This window comes from Ambystoma mexicanum, chromosome 3p (genome assembly GCF_040938575.1).
Source record: "Ambystoma mexicanum isolate Mex_15411 chromosome 3p, UKY_AmexF1_1, whole genome shotgun sequence".
NCBI classification, from domain to species: Eukaryota; Metazoa; Chordata; class Amphibia; order Caudata; family Ambystomatidae; genus Ambystoma; species Ambystoma mexicanum.
In genome coordinates, this window is record NC_090925.1 from 846,403,441 (window position 1) to 846,415,486 (window position 12,046).

The following is a 12,046-nucleotide window of genomic DNA, read 5'->3' on the forward strand; positions in this document are numbered from 1 at the left end:
CCTCTCCCCCTTCCTTGCTAATACCCTCCTGCTGATACGACTGGCTGCCTGGTCCCTTCTGAGTCATAGAGGGGTGCCCCCCAGACCAGTCTGCATCAGCACCGTACACTTGCCTTTCGGCACCCTTCCCTGACCAGACTACAGAGCCGGGTTAACCCCCCCCCCCCTCACACTACCTGACCCTCTACCCATCGCCCATAGCACTTAACCTCCTAGCCTCACCTAGCACTTCCCACAACGCCCCACTTAGCATCCCCCTGAATCCTCGACTGCAGTCACCCACCGGTCAGCTCACTCTCCGCAGCCTAGCTGCCAACAGGGCGTCCGCCTTATCCCCCCTCTCGTAATATAACTATCTGAGGAATTTGAGGCTGGAGACCACCTTCCTCACCTCCAAGTCCTTCAACTCTCGCAGTTTTCTCCTTGCTGGTTGTAGTTTATCCTCATCCATCATCGCCCCTACCCAGTTTCCCGGCCTCCAATTCACGGATCTCAGGTCCGAGTATCTCCATTCTGTGGGTTCTTACCCTCTTCTTGGCAGCTCCTTCTCTATCAGGAGACCTCCATGTGAACTTGCCTGCCTCCCAAACAGTCCGGAGTTCCACCTCCCTGGTGTCGTTGAGGTTGAATTATTAGTCTATCACTGCCTTCATTTCCACAGCAAAGACAGCATCCTTTAGTTGCAGGTCATTGCAGCGCCAGAGGGATTCTCTTGTTCTAAGGCCCCTCAATGAGATGTTCATGTCAACCATGTCGTGGTCAGACCAGCTAATGGGGATAACCTCACCTGTTATGACCCTTTACCAACGCATAATTAGAACACAGCTACACCCTTCAATCAATTTTGGCCTAGCTATTCACACACAAACATTACCTCATGAACACCCCAACACTCTGATAAAACGCAGCTATATCCCTCGAATTTGGCCTGGCTGCACACATAAGTGTCCTAAACAGGCCTAACGCAGCCAGAACCCAGTCCTGGTGACCATCGCCCAGACTGCACACATTCTACTGATATCAAATACCACCACGCCTAATGCTAGGATGCAGCTACTATCGGGCAATCGCTTCAACTGCACACATAATCGGTGCACCCATACACACTATACCACCTTACTCTCTCAACTAACCTGGACCACGGTCCCCAAGGGCGTTGAACCTGCCTGCGCTTTGAGGTCATACCAATGATATATAGTCCGCTATATAAATGCCAAACATAACATACCCAGCCCCCTCCCCTTCCCTCCTGCATCTTCCATACTCCTCCCGTTACCTTCCCCTCAGGATGCCCCGCACCCCCCCCTCCACCACCACCCACCCGCACTTCGTTTGCTGCACTTGCACGATCCGAATGTCACAAGGCCTAGTAGGGCCGTTTATCGTTTTTTATCCTCCTCTGTTCCCTTACTGCTTAGTCTTGTGGCATCTGAAAACACTTTCTGCTGTATAGGCGCCATACAAAATGTTCAATAAATAAATACACATGCAAGAACACATTTAAAACGCACACACCTACAGATCGAGATACACAGCCTCCTGCTTGCTTGCATTATATATTTTCTTCTTTTAACTTACCCGCACTCCCTTTGCCTCCTCAGCTGCAAGCTCATCTTTCCCTCTCTGCTGCTCTCCTACCAGATGACCTTATCTGCTCATAGTCTAAAGAGATGAATCAGGAAGCAAGGGAGGTATCACTCCCCCCCCCCAACTTCCCCACCACCGACCCCGAGTCCTGGTTCCTGCAGCACAGCCACGAGTGCCAGAAATATAATGTCCCTCGCAGGTTATTAGGGCGTGAATGTTCAGGAATGCCCTAAAGGCCTGCAGCACCCAAGCTAGCATGTCCAATGGACCATACAAGGCTGGGCAAGCGGAAAGTCACTGGACTTGTACATACCCATTGGGCATGGGCTGGCTTCCCACACAACACAGGCCCGCCCAGGAGCTTTTGCCACAGAGAGCAATCCAGTTTCAATAAGCACCCCTACTGGGCTCGCCCAAACAGGGCAACAGGTCTGCATCTGCACCCCGTCAGCCATTATGGATGAGCCACTACTATAAAGCATTAACCTAGCTACGAAGCAATGGAGTGCCGTACAAGAGGTACAGGGAGGCGGGCTGAAACTCCAGGATGGGGATAATAGCACTGTCGGGCTTGCCAACAGCTGGAGGAACATGACATAAGTAAACCTCACAGGCTGGGTAGGTAATTCTGTTTTCTATACCACAGTCGACCCTCGTCGAAGGGCGCCCAGTGGACTACAAGATGGCGATGGAATTCGATAGATTGGATGGAGTGCATTTGAGTCGTTTTAGTAGCCCAACCCAGTGAATTATGTGGGTTAAGAATGGGTAGTCTCATTACACAATGCCGGTAATAATTATGTACGCTACACTGGGTAATTCCCATGATGCCCTGTTCCCCTCTGCACATGTTGCCACTCTCTTACATGCACTCACATGTCCACTATGTTTAACGTGTATTAAGCCTGTCCAATAGAAATCAATTCTTTGGAGCCATGTGCTTCCTATTCTGCCTACCCAATGAAAGGTTTTTATTTGTATTGATTGCCACATTGTTTCTACTGGTGGGTTGTACACTGTAACATGTGCCGAGTGTGCATTTGCCAAAATAGACATTGCTAGGATTGGATTGCTTGCAGAGAGCCTGGAAGGTGGGCATACCTACTGCTGGGTAGGTTCACGCTGGCCATGCCTGGAATGTGGAGGCTGGCCATGGCTATTTCTGGAAATGTGGAAACCGTAATTAACAACTAGTAGGCCTGTGGAGGTAAGCCATACAGGTTGCCAGATCGGTGGAGGCATGGGTCTACCGGTTAAGCAGACAGGCCACAGAGAAATTAAATCCCTGGCTTCCCATTTGTTGGCCGCTGGAGGCACTAGTTGAGCCCTCTATGCACGGGTGAAAGAATATTTCTTAAGTGAATCCGTGGCCTACAGTGTGGTTTAGTCTTACTTTACAAAGAAAGTTATTTCACATTACAAACTCATTGTGCCACAATAAGTATTTTAGTTTTTTTTAGATTTAGCTATTAAGTGGTGCATAAGCACCACCTATAATTATTATTGTTGTTTTTTTTTTTATATACTGGCCAAAACCATTGCGTTGGAGTAGAGGTAAGAGAGGGAAGGCCTGCAAGGAGGGCTACACAGCTTGTGGGTGTTTATTTACCCCACCGATGAACTGCCCATGGCGATGCTAATCACTATCGCCATTCCCACCCACGAACTGCCCCCCTACACTCACCCCGCCCGGAATCCCCTTGAACCAACTTGTTCAAGTGGTAACATCAGATTTTGCCCCGAGAGTGTTACTTCTGAGCAGTCTGCTAAGAACCAATGATTTAAAAGTGCAGCTTTGAACCGGCTATTGGTGTAATCAAAATGACTTGTTCTTTGAACTGAAGTATTGTATAAAAAATAAAAAAAGAAGAAAACAACCATTGATAATGCCAATAGGCATTTCACAGGCACTTCATTCATTTGTCAGAGAATCACACCATTTTACAGCTATTGACCGGGAGTCCCATTATGTCAATGCCTGGCAAGGCCTATTCCCCCCCCCCCCTCCACGCCCCCCAATGAGTACCCAAAAGCCAAAACTGTTGGCTTTGCCAATGCTTGATTTGGCTTTCTTATAAAAGTAAGGGAGTCTACACATGTTCATGCCAAGAAGGCTCCTCCTGTGCGCAGCTTTTCTGGATTGGGAGTGAGCACAGGTTGTGATGAGAAATAAATATGCTGGGAATTGCCATTGCTGGCCAAGGAAAGGCTGGCCACAATGCTGCTGCACATGTGGAGGCAGGGCAACATATACCCGTCACGGCAAATCTGGTGACTCGAAGAGCCGAGGGCGGCTATTAGATGTTAGTGGGCATGTTGAGGCTGGCCATATCTGTTGCCGGGCAGTATAAAGCTGGCCTTCCTTATTACGGGCAACGTAGACACTAGTGATGCATATTACCGGGTGACGCTAGACATTGGCCCGGAGACCTGCATCTCTGGAACTCTGGAACCATGGCAGAAGTCGTTCCTCATTGTTCTCACACAGGCAAACCCAGGGCGAGACTAGGAAGGGCTGGAGGATCATTCCTGCCCAGTTATGGAGAAGTCACCCTCTAATGAGTCACCCCTTCCCCCTGACCAGTACCTACTTATGTCTCAAGCGGAGGCTGGCTCAGTAAGTGGGCTCATATGCAGTATAAGTTGAAGGAGCCTCTTCGTATGTGCAGGGAACGGTACTGGGCACTGCGACAGAGAAGCGGGCGGCCAGAGCCATATTCAAACCAGCCCAGGCTCTCTACACCCTATGTTGTGCCTTCCGTGTGTCAGTATACGGTGTGTGCAGGGTCCAGCTAGTGCACCCCTGTCCATAACATGTGCAGAGCAGTTCATCGTGTCAACAAATCTACATGCAAAAGTATTTCAAAAACAAATACTGCAACCTAAGTAGCATTGAAGAAACACAGTCCCCAATGCAACTTTAGCTGCGGCATGCCAGGACCCAGGAGGGTTCTACTAGTATTTTGAAGCCGGCGGTAGAGCACCTCCTCCCAGTAGTGGTGAGCTGTTAGCATGATCCCGAAACCCTTTCAGATCGTAGGAATGCATTGTCCCAATGGTCATTGAAATGCATGATTTGGCAAAATTTCCCATGCAAACTCCTCGGTGGTGAATACTTTGCTAGTGTACTGGGCAAGACCAGAGACCTCTACCTTCACTCTGCCGGAGGAGCCCTGTGAAGATCTAGGGCCTCAATGTCAATGGAAAAGGAGCGTTTTATCTCGCCGTTCCTATGGCTTGGAACAACCTCCCTCCGGATTTTAGAACTCCACGCCAAATCTAGAGTCCTTTAAAAAGAATCTGAAAACCTGGCTATTTAAGTAATCGACCATGACCGTTTAAGATTCTTGGATTCTCCTCTGGCTCTCCCTTGAGATCTTTACCTTCTTTTTGTTTTGTCAGCACCCTAATGCCCAAGGGTCCATGGCTGCGCTCTATAAGTGCTTAAAGGAAAGATGGGCAGTGGTCCTCTGGTCGTCATCAACCAGGGAGATGGTACTAGGTGACAAGATTGCTTTCCAAGTTAAGCTATCACCCCACACATCTGTGCTCAACCTGCAGGAGACAGGTCTGAATCCTGGTAAGGCTGACTCAATCCTTTATTCTTCCGAGGTCAATAAAATGAGCACCATTACATTGGCCAATGACACATATCTTTACAGCGTTTAGAAGCATGGGGAATCTGGCACGAGACACTATATAAAAACAGGTTATTATTACCCATTTTGGAAGGGGGTTCCTCTGTCTCAATGCATCACATTGCCAAATAAGTACCAACATCAAAAGTGCTCGTTATACACCTGCACTTCTAGACATGTAGCAATTTAAATGAAAAACTCTACCATTTACTCAAAAGAAATACTTAGTAAATTATGTTGGTGGAAATGTTAATATTTCGGCAGATGAGAATGGCTGAAAATGTATGCAAAGTGAAGATGCGTGCCAAGCCAGCTTCAAGAACGAAAATGAAATAAGGATACATTAATAAAATAAAGTGAACAGCTTAGCATCCCCATTTGTAGGGTAGTCTCATTATCTCACTAGCAATGCATCCTACCTTCCACGGTCTGGCAAAGGGTGCTGTTTCGCTGTGAGAAGCTGTTCCTCCAGGAGCAGCACAGGGTGACCCTGCTCCTTTCGAAGAATTGTAAAGTCCCACGAAGGTTAAACAGTCCATTGGAGTCCTTGGTCACCTCATCCGTGGTCTCGGCTACGATGGGGCCTCCGTCTGGATAGTGCCACTCCAGCAGAGCCTGGGGATACCCCCGAGAGAACTCGCAGGCACCCAACACAGTCTCCTTCCAGCGAGAGAGCAAGATCCTTCCATTTTGGTACGGAGCTGAGGAGAGAAGGAGCACAGAGAAATTAGGAGGTTCTAGAGCTGGGAAGAGTGGACACAGAAGCTGGTGAGAAAGAGGGCATTGTGCAGCTAGAGCAAAACAGAGTGAGAAAATTAAAAAAAGAAAGAGGACTAATATGATGAAGTTATGTATCTACAGAGGTCGAGAGAGGTCTTTGTAACCCCCGAGTCAGCCTTCCAGGGCTCCGCAGACAGAGCAGTGACTTCCCAGGATGCTGTACAGGGTGGGAGTTGCAATGACTCCTACGCTCTTCAAAGCCTGGCACGACTTAAGCGATACCATATCCAACCCGCAGGACCAAGCCATCCTTGCATTGTCCTTAACAGGTAATAATACAGTGAATGAAGATAACTAAATTGCATAAACTGTACCCATGAATAGTCTCAAGGGTATAGAGTGTCCAAATCATTAAGTCCAGGCTATTATTTACATGGTAGGAACATATGTAGATGCCAGCTGCAATGCTACAAGAAAGAAAAAGAAAAAGAGCTAAAAATTTGAACAGAGTCTCACAACTTCATGAAACATACCAAGGGTAAAAACTAGTGAGTATGTTTGAATATATTTTGGATTGTTAACAATTGGTGATATTCGCCGTGCATAACTGTAAGACATGAATATTATTTACATAGTAGGAGAAAATGTAGTTGTCACCCAACATTTTCCAAGAAAAATTCTGAACAGAACTATACAACATATTGAAACATAGCAAGGGTCAAAATTAGTGAGTATGTTTGAATCTATTCTTGATTGTTAATAATTGTAAGTAAAACAAATATCCTAAACATTTTTTTTAAAACATCAATATTTGGTTTATCTTAGGTTTTACAAAATCTGACTCAAGGAACAAACCTCCTGATGAACCATCTGATCCAACGACGCGGAAACACGTGTTGAGGAAACCCATAAGAGAAGGAGTATGAGAAAATAGTCATAAAAAGAAATTAAAAATTGTTTGAGACAGTTGTCTAATATATAAGACAAAAAGGATTAATAAATTGAATGAATCCAATTCAATCAACATACCTAAAGCAAATATAAAGGGGTACCACACACAAGAACGATTTTTTCAAAAGAGTTTGAATCAAGTGAATTCAATCCATCTCATCGAAAGCTTGAACACAATGTGAAAAAAGGACTTCAGATGTATGCCATTACAGAAGAGTGCCATCCAATGTATTAGTTTTCAAAACTTTTCATCAAAATAAGAATGGTCTACCAAAATATAAGAACTTTGAGAAACAGACCAACAATGGTATAATTATCACTGAATAAAATCCATAATCGGGCGCAACAAAACAGGATCCTATCGCGTGTTATTAAATTGTCTGGATGCTGCCCTCAAAAGTAGTGCTTTTATGCAGGTCTTCAAGAATACAAAGCTCATGCCCAGCGCTGTGGGCTTTGGCATTGGTGGTCACCTGCGATCAATGCTAAAACCAGCTTCTAAAAGAGATGTCCTGTCATTACTGTAGCAATGAAAACGAGATTGAGAATCTCAAACATTCGGTTATGGAATGCCCAGCTCTACTTGCACTCTGTATCTTGCACTTTAAACATTTCGTACTCAGTTTGGATTTTAAGGAAGGTGAAAATCTATGGCAAGGTTTACTGCGAGGTAATCCAATCTCAATAGCTTCATCAGTACACTTCGATTTCTCACTCAATTAAAACTCATACATTAATTAGATTTTAAAAGTTAGTCAAATAGTATATATCATTTGTTTTTTTAAATGGTTACTCCTTTTTATACTATTTGTAAAAGGTTGATATTTGTTTAACCATATAAATAAACGCTAAAAGCAGCACTAGATAATTATCTGAAGTTGCACAGATGATCTCCCTCTTTAGGATCTGGCCCGATTTAAGAGATGCCATCTCCAACCAGGAGGACCTCACCATCCTTGTATTGTCTGGATGTTGCCCTGGGCCTAGTGCTTACATGCATATCCCCAAGAACACAAATCACGTGCCCAGAGTTCAAGGCGTTGTCAATGCTGATGATCCTAGTGTTAGGTTCAAGTCTTCAATCCTATAAAACACCACCATATCATTAACTTGAGTTACATAGACCCCTTAGATGAGGGCACTGCAGTGAATATCCATTTCCCATTGAAACCCACACCCAGGATGAGGCGCAGTGGCATTATACAAGATTGCAGCACCTGCGCACAGCATCCCGCTTGGGGACCTGGAGACCTGCCCACTGCGGAGAAGACCTACCACATGCTACAAGATTAGAGAAAGCTGCCACCGGAGAAGCAGAGCCTTCCACAAAAGTGAACTTGCCTCAGGCAGTCGATGCAGCACAGCACAGATTGAATGCAGAACCCCAGCTGGAGGGGAAAATAAGTTCATTAGAGTATGCAACCAATCCAGAGGACCCTTTCATAATCTCGTTACAACCTGTCAGATTCACCAACAGAGAGGCAGAGAGAAGACTGGGCATACAAAAGGCTAAAACAGGAAGGCAGAGTAAAAGCCTGTCCACCCCTGCTAGCATTGCCCCTTTCAAATGGGCACAGCCTAGCTCTCTTCAGGAAAGCAGAACCTTCCCATGGCTCTGGGGTGTGAGATGCAGGCCAGAAGCAGGAAGCACTTTCTGTGGCCAGCTGCACTAGCCTGTTTTCAGTTCAACCCAGAGGGAAGAAGCTTTTCAGTGCATGCTCTTAATCTGTCCAGCCAATGAGCGAAAGCTAAGTTAGGTAGACACATTTTTAACCAGAAAATGAGAATGGAAATAAGGAACACGTTACTTACTTACTGTTCTCCAGCATGTATTCACAGGCTCATGAATATTCCCCGTGGTCAGGCTAGGAATCCTCAGTAAAAGAAAAAAACATTTCACTTTCACTTAAGAACTATTTCTCCTCTAAACCGATCACTGTCCTCTGGGTCATACTGCCCCCATCCAATAACAGTCCTCTCCCCGAGCCCCTTCTCTTGCAGCAAGCACGTAAAGTGGCAGTAAAGTGGTCAAGAGGGGTCGGAGGGAGGGTTTGCATGCAAATCCATGCCAGACCCATGCTGGAGTGGTTTTCCATGAGAGAAACTTGAGTGGGGCCAGATGCAAAGGCTTGAAGGCCCCAACTTCCCTCATGAGCCTAGCCAGAACCACGTTCAGTTCCCACACTGGGGCAGGAGCCTTCACCGGTGGGAAAAATCAGAAAAGTCCTTTGAGAAACTCCTTGACGAGTTGGTGGGACCAAAGTGAAGACCTTGCTGGTGACCAGGTGTAGCGGGAGATAGCTGCCAGATGTACTTTGATGGAGGTATGCACCAGTCCTGCCTTGGCCAAGGATAGCAAGTATGGAAGGATCTGTGGGGCTGTGACCCTCAGAGGGGTAATCTTCTGTGACCGGCACCACGTAGCGAAATGCTACCACTTGTGACAGTAGCACTTCAAGGTCGATGACACCCTAGCGAGGACCTCCCTGAAGTCTGCTGGCAATGCATACCCTCCAAACTCGAGGGCTGCAGGAGCCAAGGCCTCAGGTTCAGTGATCCTGGGTCGTGATGCAAGATAGAACCTCCTCTGGTGAGAAGATCCGGAACCACTGCCAGCTTGACCAGACACGAACTAAGGAGCTCCGCGTACCAAATCTGCCTCGGCCTCACCGGGGTGGGGAGTATCATCTTGCATTGACACTGTGTGTTGCTGACTCATAGCAGGAGAAGAAACAGAGGGAACACGTACATAAACAGCCCTTCCCACGGGAAGGTAACACGCCCCCTAGGCTCCTCGGGTGGTGGAATCTGCTGGCGAACTTCTGGCACTTGAGTCCGACGCCATCTGAAACAGATGGATCTGGGGCCTGCCCCACTTGACGAATAGGCTGTCCACCTGATCCTGACGAAGCTCCACTCATGGCAGTTAAGCAGTTCCCTGCTGAGGCAGTCTGCGATGGTGTTCTCAACTCTGCCAAGGTGTAGAGGGACAAGGAAAATCCCCTGTCTGACGGCCCAGCACCACAAGTCCTGCGCTTCCTTTGAGAGCACCAAGGATTGAGTGCCCCCCTGCTTCCCGATGTAAAACACGGTGGTGTTGTCTGGGAAGATCCTCACCACCTTGCCTTTCAGAGACGGGAGGAATGACTCGAGGGCCCAGAACTCTGCCCGTAGCACCTCCAGGATGTTGATATGAAGATCCGTCTCCTCTGGTAACCACCCCACTGCCGTGCAGACGTCTGATGTGTGCTCTCCATCCCTCTAGGTAGGCGTCCGTGGTGACCATTTTCTGGTATGGCAGGCTTTGAAATCCTGTGGCTTGGGCGATGTTGGAGCGAACGCCCCACCAGACTATCGCCCGACAGAACTAATTGTTGAGCGAGATCTTTTCCGTGAAGTTTCCGGACACCTGTATCTAACGGGCGTACAGGAATTCCTGAAGGGGTTGCATCTGCAACCTGCAGAGCCAGACATTTCGAGAACACACTGGGGGCAGACTTCAAGCGAAAGGCAGTGCCCTGAACTGGTAGTGCTGTCCCTGCATCACAAATTGCAGAAACTGTGGATGTTTCGTGTTAATGGGGTCGTGGAAGTAGACATCCTCCAGGTCCAACGACATCAAGAAGTTTCCTCTTTCCAATTGTCCGAGCATGTGTTGCAATGTGACTATCTGTTACACTCACCTGGTCTCTGCGGGGGCGTTGGGGCATGGTTGGAGCCCTCCCTCGACTTGGCTCCCCTGTATCGCCTGTCTTCTCGAGCTGCCGCAAAGTATGTTATTCTGGATGCTGGTATTGCCCCTGGGAGGAGAGGAGAGGCAATGAGGATGGCACGGAGGTGTTACGAATTCCCTCGTCCCTTTCGTGCCAAAACGGAGTGCGCAAGAGCCTTCCCTTGCAAGCTCACCTGTCATTTGTAATGCTGGGCTCTCCGTCCTGCTTCCTTCAGCAGGGGGCGTGTAGAATGGGCCTAGTTGCTTGGAGGGTAAGTCTTTGGTTATAGTTATTGTTCGTTTTTTAATAATGTCTTTAGCAAGGAGTCTTGACTTGATGGTAAGTAATAATGATTTCTTGCCATGTCTCTGCTCTTCCCTATAGGTGTGAAGATGATAGATCAGAAGCGTGCAGCGGATCCTGGGATTCCCCTGAGGATGATGGACTCTCAAGGTCAACAGGTAAACTGGCCGTTATAATGGAAGTCAAGACTCTAGTATGATGCAGCCAAGAGTTCGTTATTATGAGGTTTCTAACCTGTTGTGTTCTTTTCCCCCTTGTAGGAGCGGTCCGATGGCGTGGAGCAGAGTCCGGATGCTTGAAGACAGTTCAACGCGGTATCTTCCTCCGGAGCCGCTGAAGCGGAGATGAAGCGAAAGGCTCCCGTGTCGCTGGAAGTCCGAATCGGGAGAGAAAAGGCCCTGACTCTGATGGAACGCAGGTAGGATGCGCGCACAGTGATGGAGTGGCTGGAATCAGGCAAGCGTGCCTTCAGCAATGGAGCGGCTGGGATCAGGTAGGTGTGCCTCAGCGATGGAGCGGCTGGGATCAGGTAGGTAAGATGGTCTTCAGAGATGGAGTGACCAAGGTGAAGAACAGCGGTAAGCGTCACGCTGCAAAGCAGAGTAACACAAAGCGAGGGCATGTGGTTGGGCTGGCCTTATATAGGCTGGCTCGAGCCCCTCCCTTTGGCCACGCCTTGTGGCTCCACCTTGCTCCGCCAAAGGACTCCAGCACGTGCCTCCCAATGCTGTTCTATGGCCATGCCCGGCCCTGATGCACGTGCCTTAGGCACAGAGTGTGCCAAGCACACATTTCCATGAGCCTGGCGCCAGGACTGGGTCCATGTGGACCCTGGGGGTGATGAAGGCCTGGGCCCTTGCCCAATGGCCATGACACCATCCTGAATTTTTGGTGGGACTTTAGGGATTTGTTCAGATGTCGTAGGTCTAGGATGGGCCACCAGTCCACTGAGTTCTTTCTGACCAGAAAGTATCTGAAATAGAGTCCAGAGCCCCAGAGTCATTGGGAAGCTAGCTCTATCGCCCCTTTTTTGCAGCATGGCCTGTACCTCTTCCAGGAGCTGAGGGATGTGCTGCTTCCGACGGGTAACCGGAGGGATCCGCTGACACCTGCGCTGAAACTCCATGGTGTGTC

General features: G+C 48.1%; 1 protein-coding gene across 1 annotated transcript in view; it reads right to left on the bottom strand.

Moving 5' to 3' along the window:
* LOC138580988 (butyrophilin subfamily 2 member A1-like) overlaps nucleotides 1-12,046 on the bottom strand; it is a 226,456-nt gene that overhangs the window by 146,654 nt on the left and 67,756 nt on the right. Inside the window, exon 4 of the mRNA XM_069651966.1 lies at nucleotides 5,645-5,926. Within this exon, the coding sequence (XP_069508067.1) occupies nucleotides 5,645-5,926 (282 nt within the window). The remainder of the gene's footprint in view (nucleotides 1-5,644; nucleotides 5,927-12,046) is intronic.